Source organism: Mastomys coucha, unplaced genomic scaffold (genome assembly GCF_008632895.1).
Source record: "Mastomys coucha isolate ucsf_1 unplaced genomic scaffold, UCSF_Mcou_1 pScaffold21, whole genome shotgun sequence".
NCBI classification, from domain to species: Eukaryota; Metazoa; Chordata; class Mammalia; order Rodentia; family Muridae; genus Mastomys; species Mastomys coucha.
This window is the reverse complement of record NW_022196904.1, coordinates 135,905,081-135,926,332: the sequence shown is the minus strand read 5'-3', so window position 1 is coordinate 135,926,332 and position 21,252 is coordinate 135,905,081. Positions and strand designations below refer to the sequence as shown.

Below are 21,252 nucleotides of genomic sequence, written 5' to 3'. Positions count from 1 at the left end.
AAAAAAAAAAAAAATATATATATATATATGTGTGTGTGTGTGTGTGTGCATATATATGTATATATGCATGTGTATATATGCATGTATATATACATATATATGTATATATACACACATACATACATACATATATATATGTATACACACACACATACACACAAATAAGAAATGAAGATAAAAATATTAAATCAATAAAAAAGTAGTAGGGTTTTGTTTTGTTTTGTTTTATTTTTATTTTTACTTTTATTTATGTATTTTTTTTCTCTGTATAACCTTGGCTATCCTAGAACTCCCTTTGTAGACCAAGCTTTGAACTCAGAGATCCACCTGCCTCTGCCTCCCAAGTGCTGGGATTAAAGACATGTGCTACCACACCTGACCTAATTTTTAAAAAAAAGGTTTGTTTTTTTTTTTTTTATTTTGAGGGGGGTATTTGGTTGTTTTTGTTTTCCCCCTCTCTCTTTCTCTCTCTCTAGTGTCTCTGGTCTTTGTGTGTGTGTGTATGTGTGTGCTTCTCTCTGTCTCTCTTTCTCTCTGGCTTTTCAAGTCAGGGTTTCTCTGAATAATCCTGGCTGTCCTGGAACTACGTAGACTAGATTGGCATGAACTCACAGAGATCTGCCTGCCTTTTCTTCTTGAGTGCTGGGATTAAAGGCACATACCACCACAACTGGCCCAACTAGTTTAATATTCGTGTTTTTATTTGTTTGTTTCCAAACAGGGTTTCTCTGAACATCCTAGACCTTGCTCTGTAGAGCAGGCTGGCCTTAAATTCAAGAGATCCACCTGTCTCTGTCTCCCTAGTGCCAGGATTAAAGACATACACCATCACTGACCAGCTTCTTTCAATCTTGAGCTTGTTAGACAAACACTCTGCCACTAAGCTACATTTCCAGTCCTCTTAAAAACTTTTTAATTGGGAGGCTAGAGAGATGACTCAGCAGTTAGGAGCACCAGCTTCTCTTCTGGAAGTTCTGAGTTCAATTCCCAGCAACCACATGGCAGCTTACAACCATCTATAATTGAGTTTTGATACCCTCCTCTGGCATGCTAGTGTACATGCAGAGAGTACTCACATATATAAAATAAATTTTAAAAAACCTCTTTATTGTCTTTATGTTATGTAGAGACTCTGTCTCAAAAACAATAGTAGATAGATAGATAGATAGATAGATAGATAGATAGATAGATAGATAAGTAGACAGACAGACAGATAGATAATAAAGGTGAGGGACAATTCTAGAGAGCTAGGATGTAGCTCAGTGGTAGAGTGCCAAAAAAGCTTCCCAAACCTCATGTTCATATTCCTGGAAAGAAGCTTGTCTTAGTCAGGATTTCTATTCCTGCACAAAACATCATGACCAAGAAGCAAGTTGGGGAGGAAAAGGTTTATTCAGCTTATACTTCCACATTGCTGTTGATCACCAAAGGAAGTCAGGACAGGAACTCACACAGGGTAGGAACTTGGAGGCAGGAGTGGATGCAGAAGCCATGGAGGAATGCTGCTTACTGGCTTGCTTCCCCTGGCTTGCTCAGCTTGCTTTCTTATAGAATCCAGAACTATCAGCCCAGGGATGGCACCACCCACAATAGGCTGGGCCCTCCCCTCTTGGTGACCAATTGAGAAAATGCCTTACAGCTGAATCTCATGGAGTTATTTCCTCAAGGGAGGCTCCTTTCTCTATGATAACTCCAGCTTGTGTCAAGTTGACACACAAAACTAGCCAGTACAAAGCTGTGTCTGCAAAGGCTGATTGACAAATTAGAAATCCAGTGATGTGGCATTGGAACATTGGAAGGTCCCGTGAAAGGTCCAGTGTTGGAAGGTTGCAGATCTAGTGCCTAATTACAAATTATCTTGGGCTAGCTTTAGCCCCCTAAATAGTCATTCCCTATCCACTATATGTCAGACCTAAAATTCTGTGACTAACAGATTAAAAACCTTCTATAATGTATTAACTTAGCAGACTACTAGCTCCCAGCAACCCAAATGCTAAGAATGTCACCAGACAGCATGTGAGGTCTACAGCTTTCATTTTACTGTAAAGACCCTCTGACATTTCCACCAATGTATTTGAAAACTGTCTTGATTTATGACTTGTCTATTACTGTGAAAAGATCATAAAATTGCTTCCACATGAAAAGAGCATAGAATCTGGTGTGACACAAATCTGTGTCCCTGGGCCATGGTGGCTCACCCCTATTAGGCTCCAGAATAAACATTCTCTTATCCTCCTTGAGGTAAGACCTGTGCTTTTGCATTGACTTAAGAGAAGCAGGCCCATGCTTCTTCCTCTCAGGGATTCCAGCACCTTCAGGTCCACACTTGACACCTTTTTTTTTTAAAGACAGGTCTCCTGTAGCTCAGGCTGGCTGACATACAATATACTCTGTAACTAAAGATGACCTGAACATCTGATTCAGTTTGCAAACCTGGCTTTTTGATCAGCATGTCTTCCCCCAGGGTGCCACTGCCTGGGTGCCCTCCTTTCTTTTTGCTCAGCCCCACTGTGACAATAGTTCAAGGCCCTGCCCCTCAGTACTCTGTCTCAGTAGATAACTCTAAGCCACAGATCCTGTATTCAGAGCCTGCTCTCCATAGGGACTCCCATGGTAGCTCCTTCCATGGAGACCTTTCACACAGAAACCAGTGTGACTTTTCCAGTAGTGCAAGGAATAAATTTGTCACACTTCACATGTGTTATCTCATTTGACCTCTTCCAACAATCCCATAATAATGACCTCAATGCCCCTATAAACAAGTGACATATTTTAAGAATCCTATGTATCAGGACTGTGTTGAAAAGACAATGGTAAAATTAAATCATTTCCTATTTTTCTTTGAATAAAGTTCCCATCTTCATATAGTTCTTCTATAGCCACAGATGTCTCCTAATCTACTCTAATTTAAATATATATATATATATATATATATACACACATGTGTATATATATATATATAGAGAGAGAGAGAGAGAGAGAAAGAGAGAGAGAGAGAGAGAGAGAATTGTAGTGGTGTACACTTTTAATCCCAGCACTTAGAGGCAGAGGTAAGTAGATCTCTGAGTTTGAGGCCAGCCTAATCTACAGAGAGAAATTCCAGGACAGCCAGGGCTACACAGAGAAATGCTGTCTTGAAAAACAATAACAAATCAGGACTGCTAACCAAGTATGGTAGGCCATGCTTGTATTCCCAGAAAATAGAAGGCTGAGAGGTAAGGGGATCAGGAGGTCAGGACATCTTCAATCACATGACAAATTGGGGGCCAGCCAAGACACTGTCTCAAAAAAAAAAAAAAAAAGAAATTTGGCTCTAGCACGTTAAATAAAATTTACAGAAGACCACTGCTTTGAACTAAGCTCCTGAACTGGGTCCCAAAAGACTATTGACTAACAATCAAAGTGGAATCACACTCATGGTGAGGTTCCACTGAGGTAAAACTAAGCCTTAGACCTGACAATCAGGATTAGAAAGCTAACAGCCAATTTGGCAAACAGACCAGCTTCAACTGGTATGATAATGAGCCACCCTCAGCCTTCAACTTCAGGAATCTAATGGTAACCAATCATTTATTTTTCTATTGTTCTATTCCCAAGGCCCCACCTCAGAAAAACAAAATAAAACAAAACAAAAAACCAAAAAACTGAAAATGACCAATTTGCCTTTTAGTTTGTTTCTTCTCTCTTCAGTCAATTTTTTTTTTTTGGTCTATAAAACCAATTTCCCAAGTCTGGCTCATTGGAACATTTGTTTTATTTTGTAGAATAAAGTGTGGCCTGGTTCCTGAATCAAAAATGAAGTCATTTAGGAGTCTTAAGCTGACTGTTGTAATTTTGTCCCCTGAAAACTTCTTCCTAGTAAAGCTGAGTCACTTAATCTCTTTGAACCAGAGGTCTATCAACAACTACAGGAACTACAGCATTCATCAGGCCCAGTGAGATCGCTCCAGGAAACAATATTAACTATAAAATCACACACAGAGGAAGAAAATAGTACCCGCACAGGAAAAGCCAGTTCCAAGGGCATGTTTGGGGCTCAGGTTATGATCAAATCCCAATATGTAGCTGAACCTGGATGGCTGATACAGGAAGATCCTGCCATTGTTGAATTCTTAATTTGATCTCCTTTTTCTTGAGTTAAGAATGAACTGCTAGCCAAGACCTAGCAGTACATCACTGTAATCCCAGCCATTCTGGCAGATGAAGCAAGAGGTTCACAAGTTCAGGGTCTGTGGGGCTATATATGGTAAGTTTAAGATGAGCCTAGCAAATTAGCAAAATCTTTCATGTCAAAATAAAAAGTGAAAGAGGGTACTAGGCACTGCAGTGAACATCTGTAATCCAGCACTTAAGAGGTAGAAGTTGGAGGATCAAGAATCAAAGGTTAGGATAGAGAGACTCATCATGCACTTGCAAAGGATCAGGGTTTGGTTCCCAGGACCCACATGGCAGTTTGAAACCATTTGTAATGCCAGTTTCAGGTGCTGTGATGTCCTCTTCTGGCTTCCAAGAGCACTACATATGCAAGATTTGCAAACATATGCTGGCAAAACATTCATCTACATTAAAAAATATAAGCAAAAGATCTCGAGGTCATAGTAAGCTACTGTGGAGGCCAGCCCAAGTTACATGAGACACTGTCTAAAAACAACAACATAAAAAGAAGGCTAGAGATGTAGCTCTGTGCTAAAAAGTTTGCCTGGCACACACAAGGCCTTGGGTTCAAGTCCCAGCACCACAAAAAAATGTAAAGAAGTTTGACCAGTTGTTATTCAGAGTATTAACTAACAAATCATTACTAAGATGAGAGATCCAGTCCATCTTCAACTCAGGCAATGAGGTAATCACAGCTGAAAGTTTTTCCTCACAAGGCACTTATGTTTACCTTCTAGCCACCTTGGCTTATGGGGAGAAAAGAGCAATTGAACTTATTGGTGGCCCCTTATTTATGCTGGGTTAGCACATTTTATCTCACAGTTTTAACTATGATGCACATGAGTGGTTCTCTGAATTGATCCTAGTTGTTCACTGAGTTATTTAGATATTTAAATCACTTTTCATCAAGTCTGGAAAGTCTCTAGCTATTATTTTTTCAAAGAGTCTGAGCATCTCTTTTCTTTCTAGACTGGAATCCCCACCATGTGTGTGTTGATTCACTTGACTTCTGCTTGTCTCTGAGATCTTACTCCTTCCCATTCATTCTTCTTTCTGATTCTCAGGTGGAATCAGATGCTCCATTTGCCTGTTCTCAAGTTTGCTGGTTCTTGCATCTCCCTGTTCTGCTGTTTGTCCTCACTAGTGACAGCTTCAGCTCCAGATCATCTGTGTGGTTCTCTTTTGTCCTGTCTAACAAATGCTGATGATCTCTTTTCAGAGGTTGGTTTTGTTTTTTGCTTTTCATATTTTCCTTTAGTTCTTTAGATTTATTTAAAATGAAACATTTAAGGGACTGGAAAGATGGCTCAGAGGTTAAGAGCACTAGCTGCTCTTCCAGAGGTCCTGAGTTCAATCCCCAGCAACTACATGGTGGCTCACAACCACCTGTAATGAGTTCTGGTACCCTCTTCTGGTTTGCAGGCAGAATATTGTATACATAATAAATAAACCTTTAAAAGAAAAGAAGAAAAAACAATGTAAAATTTAAGCCTTTGTCTAGGTGGGTCTCATCAGATATCCTGCATATCAGATATTTACATTACAATTCATAAAGTAAGAAAATTATGAAGTAGCAATAAAATAATTTCGTGGTTGGGGGTCACTGCAACACAAGGACTGTTTAAAGGGTCATACATTAGGAAGGCTGAGAACCACTGTTCTAGAGAATCTACTCTCGGAGCTTCTTTGGGTACAGTTTCTACTGAGTTTTTTCTTTTGTGTATGACTTATAAATTTTTGTTGAAACAGGAATACATGTTTCAGTCATTTTTCTTAGATAAACATATCTCAATTATTGCACATTTTTGCTTAATTTCCAGAGTTCTGAAAAGAAAGATTTGACCAAATTCACTATTCTCACTCTGCTCTTCCTCTGAGATCAATATCTTATGTGGTATTTAGAAAAGGGTTGTTGGACTGGTTAGATGGCTCAGAGGGTAAGAGCACTGACTGCTCTTCCAAAGGTCCCGAGTTCAAATCCCAGCAACCACATGGTGGCTCACAACCACCCGTAATGAGATCTGACGTCCTCTTCTGGTGCATATGAAGACAGCTACAGTATACTTATATATAATAATAAGTAAATCTTTGGGCCAGAGCTAGTGGTGTCTACTAGAGTGAGCAGAGAGAGCAGAGGTCCCAAAGTCAATTCCCAACAACCAGATGAAGGCTCACAACAATCTGTACAGCTACAGTGTGTACTCACATAAATAAAATAAATAAATAAATCTTTTTTAAAAAAGAAAAAGAAAGAAGAAAAGGGGTTGTCAGTCTCCAGAACAAACTTAGAGAAAACAGGTAAGACCGCAAAACTCTAGTAGTTAAGTGCTCTGTACTCAATCTTAAACTCCAAGTATTATTACAAAGTAACATTCTTCTCAGTCTGGCATAATGGTGCACACCTTTAATCCCAGTGCTTGAGAGGCTGAGACAGGTGGATCTCTGTGAGTTTGAGGACACTGTGGTCTACATAGTGAGTTCCAGGACAGCCAGCACTATGTAGAGAACCCCTCTTTTTAAAAAGAAAGAGACAAAGAAAAAGAGAGAGAAAGAGAGAGGGGAGGAATATTCTCTATTTAAAAATAAAAGATTAGGGAGCTGGAGAGATGGCTTAGTGGTTAAGAGCACCGTCTGTTCTTCCAGAGGTCATGAGTTCAATTCCCAGCAACCACATGGTGGCTCACAACCATCTGTAATAGGATCTGATGCCCTCTTCTGGCATCATATACATAAAATAAATAAATCTTAAATAAATATTTGAGTAGATTATTTAAATATTAAAATTGGCTAGGAGTATAACTCAATAGTGAAATACTTGCTTAGCTTGTTTAGCTTGCTTAATATACGCAAGGTCCTCGGGTCAATCCCATTACCTCAAAACCAAAGCTAAACTAAACTAAAACACACTGGAAAGAAAAAATTTGAGGTGCAAAGTTATATTTCTAGCATCCAGAAAAACACTCAGTACATTATTCTAATATAAACAAAATAGAGATGTTATAGATTTTATTTTATAGCCTATTTTATATGAAAGTTTCATAAGTCTTGTTCTGTGGTAATAAAACTAGAATGACTGTCTGATTAGAGTACAAGAGCTATTTTTAAAGGCCATATCACATGATCCTAAACAGAATACATATAGAACAACCATCTTCTGATGGACATTTTGATAACTTCCTGATTTCTGTAAGAACAGTCATTTGAATACCTTCACATACTTGTTTGATCCACTATACTTCATGTTATACTTCTCAAATTAGATTGCTGTCACTCAACAACAGTCACCTCTAGGTATATGAAGAGGAATTCATTCCAAGTCCCATCTTAAATGTCAAAATCTGCAGATGTTCAAGTTCCTTATATAAAATGGCATATGTGCATGTAACCCCCACACATCCTCTTGTAACTTCATGTCTAGATTACTTATAATGCCTACAGCAACATCAATGCCATGAAAACAGCTATCATCCTCAATTGCTTAGAGAAGAATGACATGGAGAAGAACTTGTCTGAATCCACAGATGTGGGACCCAAATTATGAAAGACCAACTGTATTCTCATATGATTTTTTTAAATTATTTGTTGTAATAGATATTTAACCTCACATTGAGGTTTCTACCTTGCCTTTGATCATTCAATTCCCAGATAAAAGACACACAATTATATATTGATAATAAGCCTTAATCAGCACTAAAACTGAGCAGATATCTGCCCTCTAAGCTATAGAATCTACTTCCCCATCAATAACCCCAAATTATAACTTGTCATGTTCCATCTGGGCAGCTCTTAACTCCAAATGGCCAACCCTCATGGCCATATTTTCATGACTCACTTAACCCATGGCATCTTCTCCTCTTCCCACACTTTCTCCTTCCTCTCTCCTCATAGTCTCTCCTCAGACCCCAAGCCCAGGAACCAAAAACACCTGCCCAGTTGTTGGCATCTTTAGTTACAAAATAGGAATAACTTGGGGGCCAGGGCTACATAGTATCACTTGGGTCTACATGAGGATTCTCTCATATCTGGGGCAACTAGGCCTTGGGGGGCAGTATTTTAACATTACAATACATAGCAAAAGACCAAACCTCAACATTTATTGACATGCATGTGCATCTGCTTGTTTCTATGTGCACTGTATATACAGTGCCTGAGGAGGCCAAAAGAGGACATGAGACTCTTTGGAATTAGTTACAGGCAGCTATGAACCAATATAGGCAAGTCTCTGCAAGAATAGCAAATGCTCTTAACTATAGCACCATCTCTCAAGCTGAACACCCCCACAACCCCATCACCCCCTGCCACACACATATTTTGTTGTTGCTGTTGTCATTGTTGTTGTTATAAGACAGAATCTCACTATGTAGCTTTGTCTGGCCAGGAACTCATTACATAACGCAAGTTAGTCTCAAACTCAGAAAGACCAATCTGCTTATGCCTCTGCCCACCATGTGCTGGGATTAAAGACATACACCATCATGCCTGGTCCCTCTCCCTATACTCTCGCTCATACACTTTATCACAGTATCTCTACATCAATTAAAGGAGAAACATGGAATCATATGTACCGAGAGACTATATTTAAAATTCCTGCAAACATACAGTAAAGTTGGCCCCTAACATGATCTCCTGTCCATGGAGATACATTTCAAGATGTCCAGGGCATGACTGAAACTTCTAGTAATACTGAACCCTATGTGAACTGTTTTTCTCATATACAGTTACCTATAATAAAGCTTAATTTATAGGTTAAGAATTATAAAAAATTAAAAGTAATAATTAGTAAAATAGAAGTTAGAACAATACACTACTATGAAAATAATATGAATCTCTATAGTAACTTACACTGTGCTCTGTAACGACAATTTTGGAATTTTGGATTCTTTTAAAAACACAGTAATATTATAAAAATGTGTTTTTGCTGGGTGGTGGTGGCACATGCCTTTAATCCCAGCACTTGGGAGGCAGAGGCAGGTGGATTTCTGAGTCTGAGGCCAGCTTGGTCTACAAAGTGAGCTCTTGGACAGCCAGAGCTACACAGAGAAAACCTGTCTCGAAAAACCAAAAAAAAAAAAAAAAGAATATGTTTTTGTTTTAATCCAGGTGTGGGTATGGGCTTCTTCAGACTGTCCACAGTGGCTGACTATGATTTGCCTCGTGCTCTGACAGAGGCCTGACTTTGCCAGCTGCAGATACCTTCTGCAGTTGTATGACTTTGGAATTCTGGGGTCTTTCAGAGGGTATACAAATGCTAGGGCCCTGAAGAGTGTGGCAGGTTGTTGGCTGATTTTGGTTGTTGGTGGTCTCAGTTTGTTAAGTAGTCATGAGCAAAGAAGATACAAGAATAAGAACAAATTAGATATCCTGACAGTGAAGATTAAACTTGCCCCAAAGAACTCAAAGCCCCCAATCACCAGGAAGTAACCTAATGATGACATCACCTCCTTTCTGACCCCTAGCTTTATTCAGAGAGCTCTTTCTTTTTCTCTATGCTTTTTTTCTCTATCTAGTGTTAGAGGGTTGAAAGGGTAGAAGAAAAGGGGTTGGAGAAGGATGAAAGATGAACCCACAAAGTAGCATTTGCTTGCTAATGGTGTGGAAGAAGGTTATGAAGAGATAGAATGACATCCTATAGAAATGATAGAGCTAAGGTGTTTTAAACAGGCTGTGGTCTCATATGGGAAGCACAACCCTTATGTGAAACAAATTCTAAATAACTGGGCTATTCAAAATAGAATTATTCTCCAAGACTGGAAGGGATTGGTGACAGCTGTACTAGAGGCCAGTCCACAGTTGCAGTGGGTAACATGTCGGAGGGAAGAAGCCTCAGATATTGAGCAGTGAAACAGAGCAAGGGGAATGAATACAGTCAAAGACCATTTGGTTGCTAGGCAAAGGATGGTACTCTGATACACAAGAACAGAATCGATTTGATACTGCTGCTATAGAACAATGTCACTTAGTGGCTTTAAGAGTTCAGGACAGGGCTGGAGAGATGGCTCAGTGGTTAAGAGCACTGACTGCTCTTCCAAAGGTCCTGAGTTCAAATCCCAGCAACCACATGGTGGCTCACAATCATCTGTAATGAGATCTGATGCCCTCTTCTGGTGTGTCTGAAGGCAGCTACACTGTACTCACATAAATAAAATAAATAAATCTTTAAAAAAAAAAAAAAAAGAGCTCAGGACAAAGTTGAGAAACCCATAAAGGTTCACCTCATTTACAAAGATTATATTCAAGGCTCTGGAAAAGCCTTCACTGACTTTTTACATAGATTAGTCTCAACTTTGAACAAAGCTGTATCAGACCTTGAAGCAAGGCAAATGCTGATTGAGACCTTGGCATTTGAAAATTTGAATACTGAACATAAAAAAGTTATTAGACCATTAAAGGTGTAGGTATTGCCTATGGACAAGTGAATAAGAGATATGATCGATATCAGTTCTAACATGTACCATGCATCAAGCTATAGCTAGAGATCTCCAATGTCAAAATGCCCAGTGCTTCAACTTCAGGAAATACAGTCATTTGCAAAGATACTGTGACCAAGCTACTAAAGGTCTTAGATCTCAAAATGCCCAGTGTGTTAGGGTACTTCGCTCCAGAAATGTAAACAAGGTATCTCTAAGGCAATGACTTTCCTAAAGAAAGAAGGCCCAGGCTTCCAGGGGTTGTAGGTAATGTGGCAAGGGTGCCACTGGACCAATGAATTTAAATCCAAGGCAATTTCTTACCAGCAGAAAACAGCCTTGTGGGCCTTGCTTGAGACTCTGCAACAAAAAGTATAAACCATTTGACTCTTGTTAGTCAAGAAGTGAATTAAGTCAGACTATATACTATATGGATGTGTTAACATCAGAATGAAAGCCTGCAAAAGTTTTGTGTTGGAGACACAAATTTGCTTATATTCCTACAGGAAATAGAGTGCTATCATCAGTATCAATAAAGATCAGAATTGAGCAAAGAGAGATAACCTGAAAATCTTGGCCAATGACCCAGAAAGCATTTATTTCATTGAAAATGTCTCTGTTTATAATTTTCCATTACACTCAGCACAATTAAAGGGGAGGAACATGTAGTGACAATTTTAGACTTTTGTCTTCTTTAAAAAACACAGAACTATTATAAGAATATGTTTTTGTTTTACTCACAGGTGTAGGGATATGGGCTACTTCAGACTGTCCACAGTAGCTGACTATGATTTACCTCGTGCTCTGGTGGTGGCATGATTTTTGCCAGCTTTAGACAGTTTCTGCAATTGTGTGACTTTTGGAAATCTGGGGACTTTTCAGAGGGTATATAAATGCTAGGGGCCTGAGAGGCATGGTGGGTCATTGGTTGTTGGTTGCTGTTGGTTGAAGTTTGTTAAACAGTCATGGGCAAAGAAGAAACAATCAAAAGAAGAAATTAGATATCCTGAGAGGGACGATCAAACTTGCCCCAAGGAACTTGAAGCCCCTAATCAGCAGGAAGTAGTCTAACAAAAATGCCACCCTCTTTCTGACCCCTGACTTTATTCAAAGAGCTCTTTCCTTTCCCCTCTATCCTTTTTTCTCTCCTATCTAGTGTTAGAGGGTTGAAAGGATGGAGACAGGTAAGAAGAAAGGAGACCCCAGGAAGCCCACAAAGTAACAAAAGACTGGCTACAGTACTCAACTTTTTTGGCTGGTTGGTTTCACAGGTTTTGTTTTTGTTTTGTTTTTTATGAATACGGGTAATTTGCATGTATTTGTGTGTGTGTGTGTGTGTGTGTGTGTGTGTGTGTGTGTGTGTGTGTATGCCCACAGTATGCACAGTGCCTCAGAGCCATAAGAGGGCTTTAGATACTCAGGAACTAGAGTTACAGACATTCTTAGCAACCACATGCCTCTCAAGAGCTTGGATTAAAAGTGTAAACTATCACACCTGGCTTATTCTAACTTTTCTTGTGCTAATGTGAGATCACACAACATCTACATGATGAGATGAAGACAAACAGACAGCACAGGCATGGTGACATAATGCAAGGCTTCTACACAAGGACAGATCACTTGTTCAGTCCTACTACACTCCAGCACAGTTGATTGACAACCAAGATGGCCATGAAGCAGCTGACAGCTGGGTTTCCTAAATAGTAGGATTTACTGAGCAAAGGGGTGATTTGTATCCTAGGCAGTAAGAGCAGGACACCCAAGAGATTTTATCAGGCTACTTAGAACAGTGAGTAATTTATAACATAAATTATTTGTGGAATCTTACACTTTGTTTTTGGAAACAGGTTAACCACAGATAACTAAAAACACCCAAATACAAAATGTTGAATAGTAAAAAAAAACCCATAAAACTCTTACAAAGAAAATAGGCTAAAGGTCATGATTTTTTTAAAGGTTTATTTTAATATGTATGACTATTTTGCCTATGTGTATATATGTGTATGCCTAGTGCCCAAGTCAAAAAGTTGGAAGCTCCACAGGCATCAGGAATATAAGTGGGACATATACAAATATAGACAGGCAAAATACCCATACATAAATATTTCTCTAAAAATATTCAAAACAGTTATGGTGGGGGAATCCTGCCGAAGAAGAATCTATAATGTAATCCTGCCAATTTCTCTCCAACTTAAAGGTCTTTTTCTTGAGAACGAAGTATATCCTCATACTTATCACATGAGGTTACATAAGCACCAGACACTGAGAGATACAACTGCAGAAATAATTCTCAGGAGATCTACCCTCTACCCCAACAAATTTCCTGGGACCAACCCAAGAACCAAGACAAGAATCCCACATCTATTCACCATCTCAGATCCAATCTCTAATGAGATTTGATGGCAGTGGTCCCTTCAAAAAGACTGGTTAACTCTCCACTAGGAGGTCAGGGAGAGAACAGGTTACCTCTCAGAGGAAGGAATGCAGGCAGCACCAATTCCAGTTGCAGGACTTCTTGGTAACTAAACCTGACTAAGCAAAAAGTAATTCTTACATTCCACACTCTCTTTCTTTTAGAAAAAAAAAAAAGTGTGAAATAGTGAGTGAAATACCAGGCCTAGACTTGGAAGATGGAAATTTCTAGCCCTGCTGAGTCACTGACATAAATTTTGCAATTGGTCATTGGTCAAACAAAATCTTAACAGCTATACAGAACCCAAGTTCTACTTACTTTGTATTCAAGTTCCACCTATGTTGTACAAAAGAAAACCATAAGTATATAATTCATGGTTTCAGCATCTGGTAGAGAACTGGAGATACAGGAGAGGAAATTAAGCAATGGTGTTTAAGCAGGGCCCAAGGGCTGTAAGACAACCCTATTTAGAGGCAAAATGGTAGTGAATCATGGATCTGCTTCATAGCCATATTCAAAAGCTAAGACCTAATTTCATCTGGGCCAACAGTCCCTAAATTATAAGGAAAATATCCAATTTCAGGGGAAATACCAAAAGTTTCTTAAGAAAGTAATGTGAGTCTCATAATTGTTTCCTTATTCAGGAGCTTCTAAATTCCAGAAAGATGTAGTATTAAGTGCATATGTGCAGAGTTAAAGCCATAGTATTACTAATTTTGTGTTAGAAATCTTGCTAAGCAGTGGTGATACATGCCTTTAGTCCCAGCGCTCAGGAAGCAGAGGCAGGTGGATCTCTAAGCTCAAGGGCAGCCTCATCTACAGAGCAAGTTCCAGGACAGCTGGAGCTACACAGAGAAACCCTGTCTCAATAATAATAATGATGATGATGATGATGATGATGATGATGATGATGATGATGATGATGATGATGATGATGAAAGAAAGAAAGAAGGCTGTTGTATTGAGCTTGGGATGTACCCCAGTAGTAGAGTACATGCCTAGCATGAGCAAGGCCCTGGAGTCCATCCCTAGCATATCCCTACATCTGCACATTAGCTGGTACTTTATATGCTTTAAGGAATTCTGGACAGGCATGGTGGAACATGCTTATAATTCTAGCACTTGGGAAGCAAAGGCAGGAGGATCAGAAGTTCAAAGCCAGCCTGGGATACCTAGCCTGGGCTATATAGTGAGACACTGTCTTAAAGAGAAGACTGACCCCATAGTATGCAAACACATGGAAAAGCATTCCACATCATGATGGTGATTAGGGAAATTTAAGTTGAAACCACAATGAAATGCCATAGTATACATTTGAAATTTGAAATTTTTAAATTGAAAAGATTGATGATTTCTAATACTGGAGAGGGTAGAAAGTGACTAAAATTCTCTATTACTGATAGAAATATAAAACAGAATAACCACTGTGGAAGGGTTTAACAGCTACCTGTGATCCAATCACTCCACTCCTAGGCAAAGGAAAAATACACATTAAAACAAACAAACCAACCAACCACCTTGAACATAGGCAAGGCACTGTAACTCAGTTTGTAGACTGCTTGACTAGCACTCACGTGTGCGCGTGCACACACACACACACACACACACACACACACACACACACACGCACACACGCACACAAATTAAAATAAATCTTAAACCAGGATAGGGCTGACCATGGTATTTCTCGCCTGTAATTCCAACACTCTTGAGGCTAAGGCAGGATTACTGCAAGTCAAAGCTAGCTGTGCTATATAGTAAGTCCCAGGCAGCAAAGTAAAATACTGTAAAAGAAAAAAAAAACCCTAAAAATTAAAAAATAAATAAATAAAACATAACAGGAATGTTTAAGACAATTTAAGAGTTGGCTTAATGTATTAGATTTATAAGCGTAATTAAAATATTAAGGGATTTTTAATCAGGCAATTGGAAGAAATAATAAAATAATTAATAGAAGGTGACTATAATTTATAAATTCAATTTAAAACTTTCAAATGAGTTTAATGAATTATTCAAAGGAGACTAACATTAATCAAAAGGCCTTTCAAAGTAATTATTAAATTTTTCTAAAATCATAAATAGAAAAGTTTCAGTGTTTACACTTAGAGAGTTAAACTTAAAAGTCCTTAAAAGAACTAGATGTTTTAATTTTCAACTTTAATAACTCAAAACTCACACTTTTCAGTTTGGCATAGTGGTGCCTGCCTTTTTAATCCCAGTACTCGGAAGGTAGATGCAGGCAGATCTCTATGAGTTTGAGGCCAACAAAGACTACACAGCAAAACCATGTGCCAAAAAACAAAAAACAAACAAAAAAACCCTTTTCAACCAAAATCACTATGAATGATCTGGCATTTCTCAAAGCTCCATGGGTCAAGCTGGGGTGTGGCACCCAACACCTCACCCAAACACGCTACTCACCCTCATGGAAACAGACCCAGTCACTGAGGCTTTCAAAGTCTCAGTTCTCTCATGCATGAAAGGAATCATTTACTTTAATGATTTATTATTAATAAATTTCTTATCAATAGATAACATGTCTATAGTGGGGAAAACACTCAGAAATGTAAAGCAAGTGCAGAGATAAGCAACAGCCTGATAGTCTAAGTTAACTGTAACAGACCCTGGACTGACTACTGACAGGCATGAGAAAGGAGACTTAAGCATGACTCAGCACAGCCAGCTCATGGAATTTTCCTTGCAACCTCAACTTGGGATGTCATGTTGCATGACAGGAGAGAAGCTGCTACAGGAGTCTGGCCTAGCCCACACTCACACAGCTAGAGCATGGTACTTCCAGCAGCCTTGGCATATCCCAGGCTGGGCCAGAGTCCTGATAGCAAATTAAGACAAAAAGTAACATACACACTGCAGGCTGAGGTGGGTTGGGAGACCTTCGTTCTGTCTTCTGGTGGGATACTTAATAACAACAGCGGACACCCGCTTCCCTCCCTCTAACATTTAAGATATTTAATAACAACAGTGGACACCCACTTCCCTCTGATATCCCCAGGAGAAAGGGACAGAGCAGGAAGGGCCCAGCTAAGATGACAGAGTCTTGGTTACTGTAATGAAGAAAAGCTCTGGGGAAATAGCAGGGCTCTGGAAACTGACGAGCAGAACAAGCTTTGAAAAGCAAATGACCTGGGAGTAGTCCCTTCTCTGCAACTAACTTTCTCTTCTAACTGATAGATCTGTCATCTGTAAAAGATGACAGCCTTAAAAGACAACAGCATCAGCATCCTAGATCCTGCTCATGAACCTTCTGTGGGCTTCACTTTCTTCCATACCTTGGCCTATACTAACAATTAGTATACAGAGCCAGAAAACATGTGAGTGATGGAAAACATGAGAGTGTCACATATCAATGGAATAGACCATTTCTAAAAGGTACCCATAAGCTTTTTCTCCATGGACTTTGTAAGGAGAATGTGTGGTAGAGTTAAAAACACCTACTACTGATCCAAGGCCTAGGATACGAGGAATGTGGAAGATCTCAAAAGTGACCAACTCTACTGGAGAAATGGGTCAGCAGCTAAGAGCACTGGCTGAGCTTCCAGAGGACTCAGGTTTGGTCCCTAATACCCACACACAACCATCTGTAACTCTAGTTCCAGATGGATATAACACCTTCTTCTGGCCTCTTCAGGTACTGTAATGCATGTAGTACACAGGCAAAATACCCATAAATTCTTGAGAGAGAGAGAGAAAGAGGGGGGAGAGAGAGAGAGAGAGAAACGATAATTCATGGGTCAAGAAGGGCATCCTGAGAAAAATCTTTGCACAATTAGTAGAAAACTGAGAAAAATCACTGTACAAGGAAATCTCTACCTCACAATAAACATGAGCTCTGGAGAAACAACAAAACAACGAAGTCCCCAGGGTCCCTAGCTGGGAGAGCAGCTCAGAGAGAGGAAAAGAGTATCTCTTCTTACAAACCAGAGGGAGACTGGACTGGAGAGAGATGTGGGCCCAAGCCATTGCATTAGAACGCAGGCTGAGCAGATGCACATGGATCTCCCAGTGACCTGCAACCTAGAGAAGCCCCAAAGGAGAAATGTTTAAGAGTGGCAGGTTTACTGGGTATGGTGGTACATGCCTTTACTGAGGAGGCAGAGATAGGAGAAATTCTGAGTTCAAGGTCAGCCTGGTCTACAGAGCCAGTTTCAGGTCAACCAGAACTATACAGAAAAACCCTATTTCAAAAACAAAACAGACTGGGGCTGGAGAGATGGCTCAGTGGTTAAGAGCACCCGACTGCTCTTCCGAAGATCCTGAGTTCAAATCCCAGCAACCACATGGTGGCTCACAACCACCCGTAATGAGACCTGACGCCCTCTTCTGGTGCGTCTGAAGACAGCTGCAGTGTACTTATTTATAATAATAAATAAATCTTTGGGCCTGAGTGAGTGGGGGTCTACTGGAGAGAGCCGGGATAACCAGAGTGAGTGTGATTGACCAGAGGGAGCAGAGGTCCTAAAGTCAATTCCCAACAACCAGATGAAGGCTCACAACTATCTGTACAGCTACAGTGTGTACTCATATGCATAAAATAAATAAATAAATCTTTAAAAAATAAAATAAAAAAAAAACAGACAAAAATGGCAAATTTTAGAGGACAGTGCTGCTGAATGCTAGGTAGGCAGAAAAAGGACAATTCTGCTTTTACCCCTTGTCCTGTGACTGCTAGACATCAGAGAAATGCATCAAGTGTTTTTTACAACTAGATAACACAGCCTCCTCTCATGTCATAGCTGACCATCTCCAGGCTCAGTCAGCAGCCAGTGCTCTTAACAGCTGAGTGCCACTGCCAAACGCCTGTCTCTGAATATTGGGTCTTCTCAAAGGCTGCACAGAAGGGCTGCTTCCTGTAGGTCAGCACCACTATCCCCTGCCTAGCTTCCTAAGCCACACCCTTCCAGAAAAAGGGCCCCCTGCTGCAGCTGGCCAGCTGCCAACTGGAGCTTGCAAGGAAACAGATGTCACCTTCCTGTGAAAACCCAGAAAAATGCAGAGATCAAGATGAAGTGGAGATTTTACAAAAGCTAAGAGTGTGCCTTTTTGTACTGACTGAACTTAAAAGATGGCATGTGCATATCAGGACTAGAGTATTTTAAGAAATGCCCATGTAACCCAACAACAGGCCTGGGCTCAGGCTCAGAACTCACCATTGGTGCTGTCCGCTCTCCAGAAGGCAGATGTTAGCTGAAGTAAAAGGAAAAAAAAAAAAAAAAGGTTGTTATCCTCATTTCTCCAGACACTCCCCAAAGAACCTAAGAATGTCAGACACACTGGGAGTGCACAGAACTGCTTGTTCTATAAGGGTCACAATGCCCCTGCTGCCTGTACCCCACATCTTACTGCTCTGCCACCCAGTCATCTATAAAATATGGGGTAATAGCAATAACTGATAAGAAAGACAGAGGCTTGGAATCTGTGATCTTTCTTTCTCAAACTCCTGAGTAGCTAGAGTTACACATAAGCCTGCACAGGGGTAGAAGAAGAATCACAAATTCAAAGCCTCTGTCTCCAAATAAAAAGTAAAGGGGAGCTGGAAACATGGCTCAATGGTTAAAAAAAAAAGCACTTGTTTTTTTTTTTTTTTTTGTGGGGGGGGTGGGGGCGTTGAGACAGGATTTCTCTGTGTAGCCCTGGCTGTCCTGGAACTCACTCAGAAATCCGCCTGCCTCTGCCTCCCAAGTGCTGGGATGAAAAGCGTGCACCATCATCGCTGGGTTAGCACTTGTTCTTGTAGAGGCCCTAGGTACAGTTCCCACAAGCATATGACAGCTCAAAGCCTTCTGTAAAGCCGGGCGGTTGTGGCACACGCCTTTAATCCCAGCAATTGGGAGGCAGAGGCAGGCGGATTTCTGAGTTCGAGGCCAGCCTGGTCTACAGAGTGAGTTCCAGGACAGCCAAGGCTATACAGAGAAACCCTGTCTCGAAAAACCAAAAAAAAAAAAAAAAAAAAAAAACCTTCTGTAACTTTAGTACCAGGGGATATGACACCTTCTGGGCTGCATGAGCACTAAGCACATACATGGTATATATACATACATTCAAACATGCAGACAAAACACCCATACATATAAAATAAAAAATGCATATATAAACATCGCTAGGATGTAGCTCAGTGATACGGCACTTGACTAGTATCGATGGGACCCTAGGCTCAATCAGTCCCCAGCACTAAAAGAGGAAACAGGCATGCTCTGGTGAGGACCAACATGCAATAACCATTTAAGTAAAACGCTTGTCTGGAACCACTATGATAGAACAAAACTCACAAGGTTGCTTCCTCCAGCATGGGTTTTCTCTCCTCTCTCCTCCCTTCAGGTCCAGATGTACTTTCTCCAGGCAGCTGCACCTAATCCTCAAGAGCTACCTACACTCCTGATTCTCAAATGCTGGCCTATATCACCGTGCAACTTGACACTAATGAAGTACAGGCCTACGTGACCTGCCATGCATCTTCTATTCACCCCCTCCTCCTCTTATCCTCTCTTGCTGAGGCCCTTCCTTGCCATATTAAGAGCACACCTCAACATTTAAGCACCCCCATCCCAGGAATACACCAGGAGTGTACAGCTACTCTGTACACTCTGTAGACTACTTCTTGTCTACAGACCACTGTGGGCTACTCAGGCCACTGGTCAATAAACAGCAAGCTCACTTGTCTACAGAAAATCAGTTGTCATGATAGATTATGTTAATATGAAACAGAATGTTTAGGGCATTTAATTCAATCAAACATTTACTAAGTACTGCCTTACATAGAGATCCATGCCAAAAGGCACTGCCAAAAAGTGTCAATAAACTGTTACAAACCAACTTTAGAAGACAAATAAGGGATGAAACATAGGAAGCAGCTAGTGGGACCTGAACCCAGGGCTAGTTCCAGCCATGTCATTTTTACTTTGAATGAATTGTGTCACCTCTTTGTATGCAAAGTCCCTATTACAGAGTGGCAGCACACAGAGATACACACCAACACTCACGTACACACAAATACACATGTTGGCTTTTATAGTTAATAACATCATCATCATATTAAAATAGAGACCCATAGCCAACTGAATAGATTGGCAAGCTTAATTCAGGAAAGCCACTAGTTTTGGAGAATACTTTAAATTTTGATAGAACAAAAAGAAAGACCCTGAAGAAAACAAGGTCACTAGAAATAAGAAGCAGAGGACAGATACTAAAAAGCAGCTTGAGGAAAAGTGAATAGTTTCAAAGGCAGCTAAAGAAGTTACCTTGAGTTCAAGAGATCAAGGGTAAGACAACATTAAAGTCTTGTTTTGGTGAGCAGTGTAAGAAGGAAACAGGGTCTCACTGTATAGTTGAGGATGGCCTGGAACTCACTATGTGACTCAGATTGGCCTGAGATTTTCAACCTTCCTGCCTCACCTCCTGAGTGCTGGGACTGCAAGCACAGGCCATAATGTCCAGCCACTTGGAAAGCCAGCTGAGGCAAAGTTTCCATTCAATAAGCAAATAGTTTATTCTGTTTGCCAATTTCCCATCTTCCTCTTTCAGGTCCTCCTTCATGACTGGTAGCCACAGGCTCAGGTGAGGCCCCAGTGACTGAGCAGGGGCAAGTTCTTCATAGGATGCCCCTGGACAACAAATCAGCCCTGAGGCACTTTCTCCACACAACTGCCTCTAACCCTCTGTACACAGTACAGACTGTGTACTTCAGTCTCAGACACTAGTTCTATCTCACTACACAACTCAACAATAACATAGGAGCAGCCAAGCATTTCTAGAACACAAAAAGCAGGGCTCATTCAAAAGAGTAACACACTACCAGAGGTAACAAAAGAGAAAGCCCACAAGAATTTTCTAGAAACGCAGTGGCCTGAATGAAGCATCTGGCTCAGACAGAAAAGTGTTCCAGAAAGATGAGACTCCCTCCCAAATTTACTGACCTCCTCTTGTGATTCTGACCACTGCCATTGCCTCAAACTGATTTCTTTCTGTCTTCCCCAGCTTCTGTCCTACTAGCCTCATTGGTTTTCACCTTGAGCTTTTCAAATTTACCTAAACATTTATTAAGAATCATCTTGTTCCCATGACAGTGTTAGGGGCACAAATGATAATAGTGTGGAATTTGGGGGGACATGCACCCAGCACAGTATTTGGGATACTGCAAGAGAAAAGCAAGAGGTAACTGGGTGTGCACCTATACCAGAACTTGGGAAGTAGAGGCAGGAGGATGAGAAGAGTTGAAGGTTAGCCTCAGTTACATAAAAACTCTTTAAAAAAAAAAAAAAA

The 21,252-nt window shown here is 40.3% G+C and overlaps 1 protein-coding gene across 2 annotated transcripts in view; it reads right to left on the bottom strand.

The window, feature by feature from the left end:
• Window positions 1-21,252, bottom strand: part of Pc (pyruvate carboxylase) — a 106,332-nt gene that overhangs the window by 82,751 nt on the left and 2,329 nt on the right. For both annotated transcript variants that reach the window (XM_031389185.1, XM_031389186.1), the window contains exon 2: window positions 18,144-18,180. In XM_031389185.1, coding sequence (XP_031245045.1) covers window positions 18,144-18,146 — 3 coding nt within the window. In that variant the 5' untranslated portion in view covers window positions 18,147-18,180. The remainder of the gene's footprint in view (window positions 1-18,143; window positions 18,181-21,252) is intronic.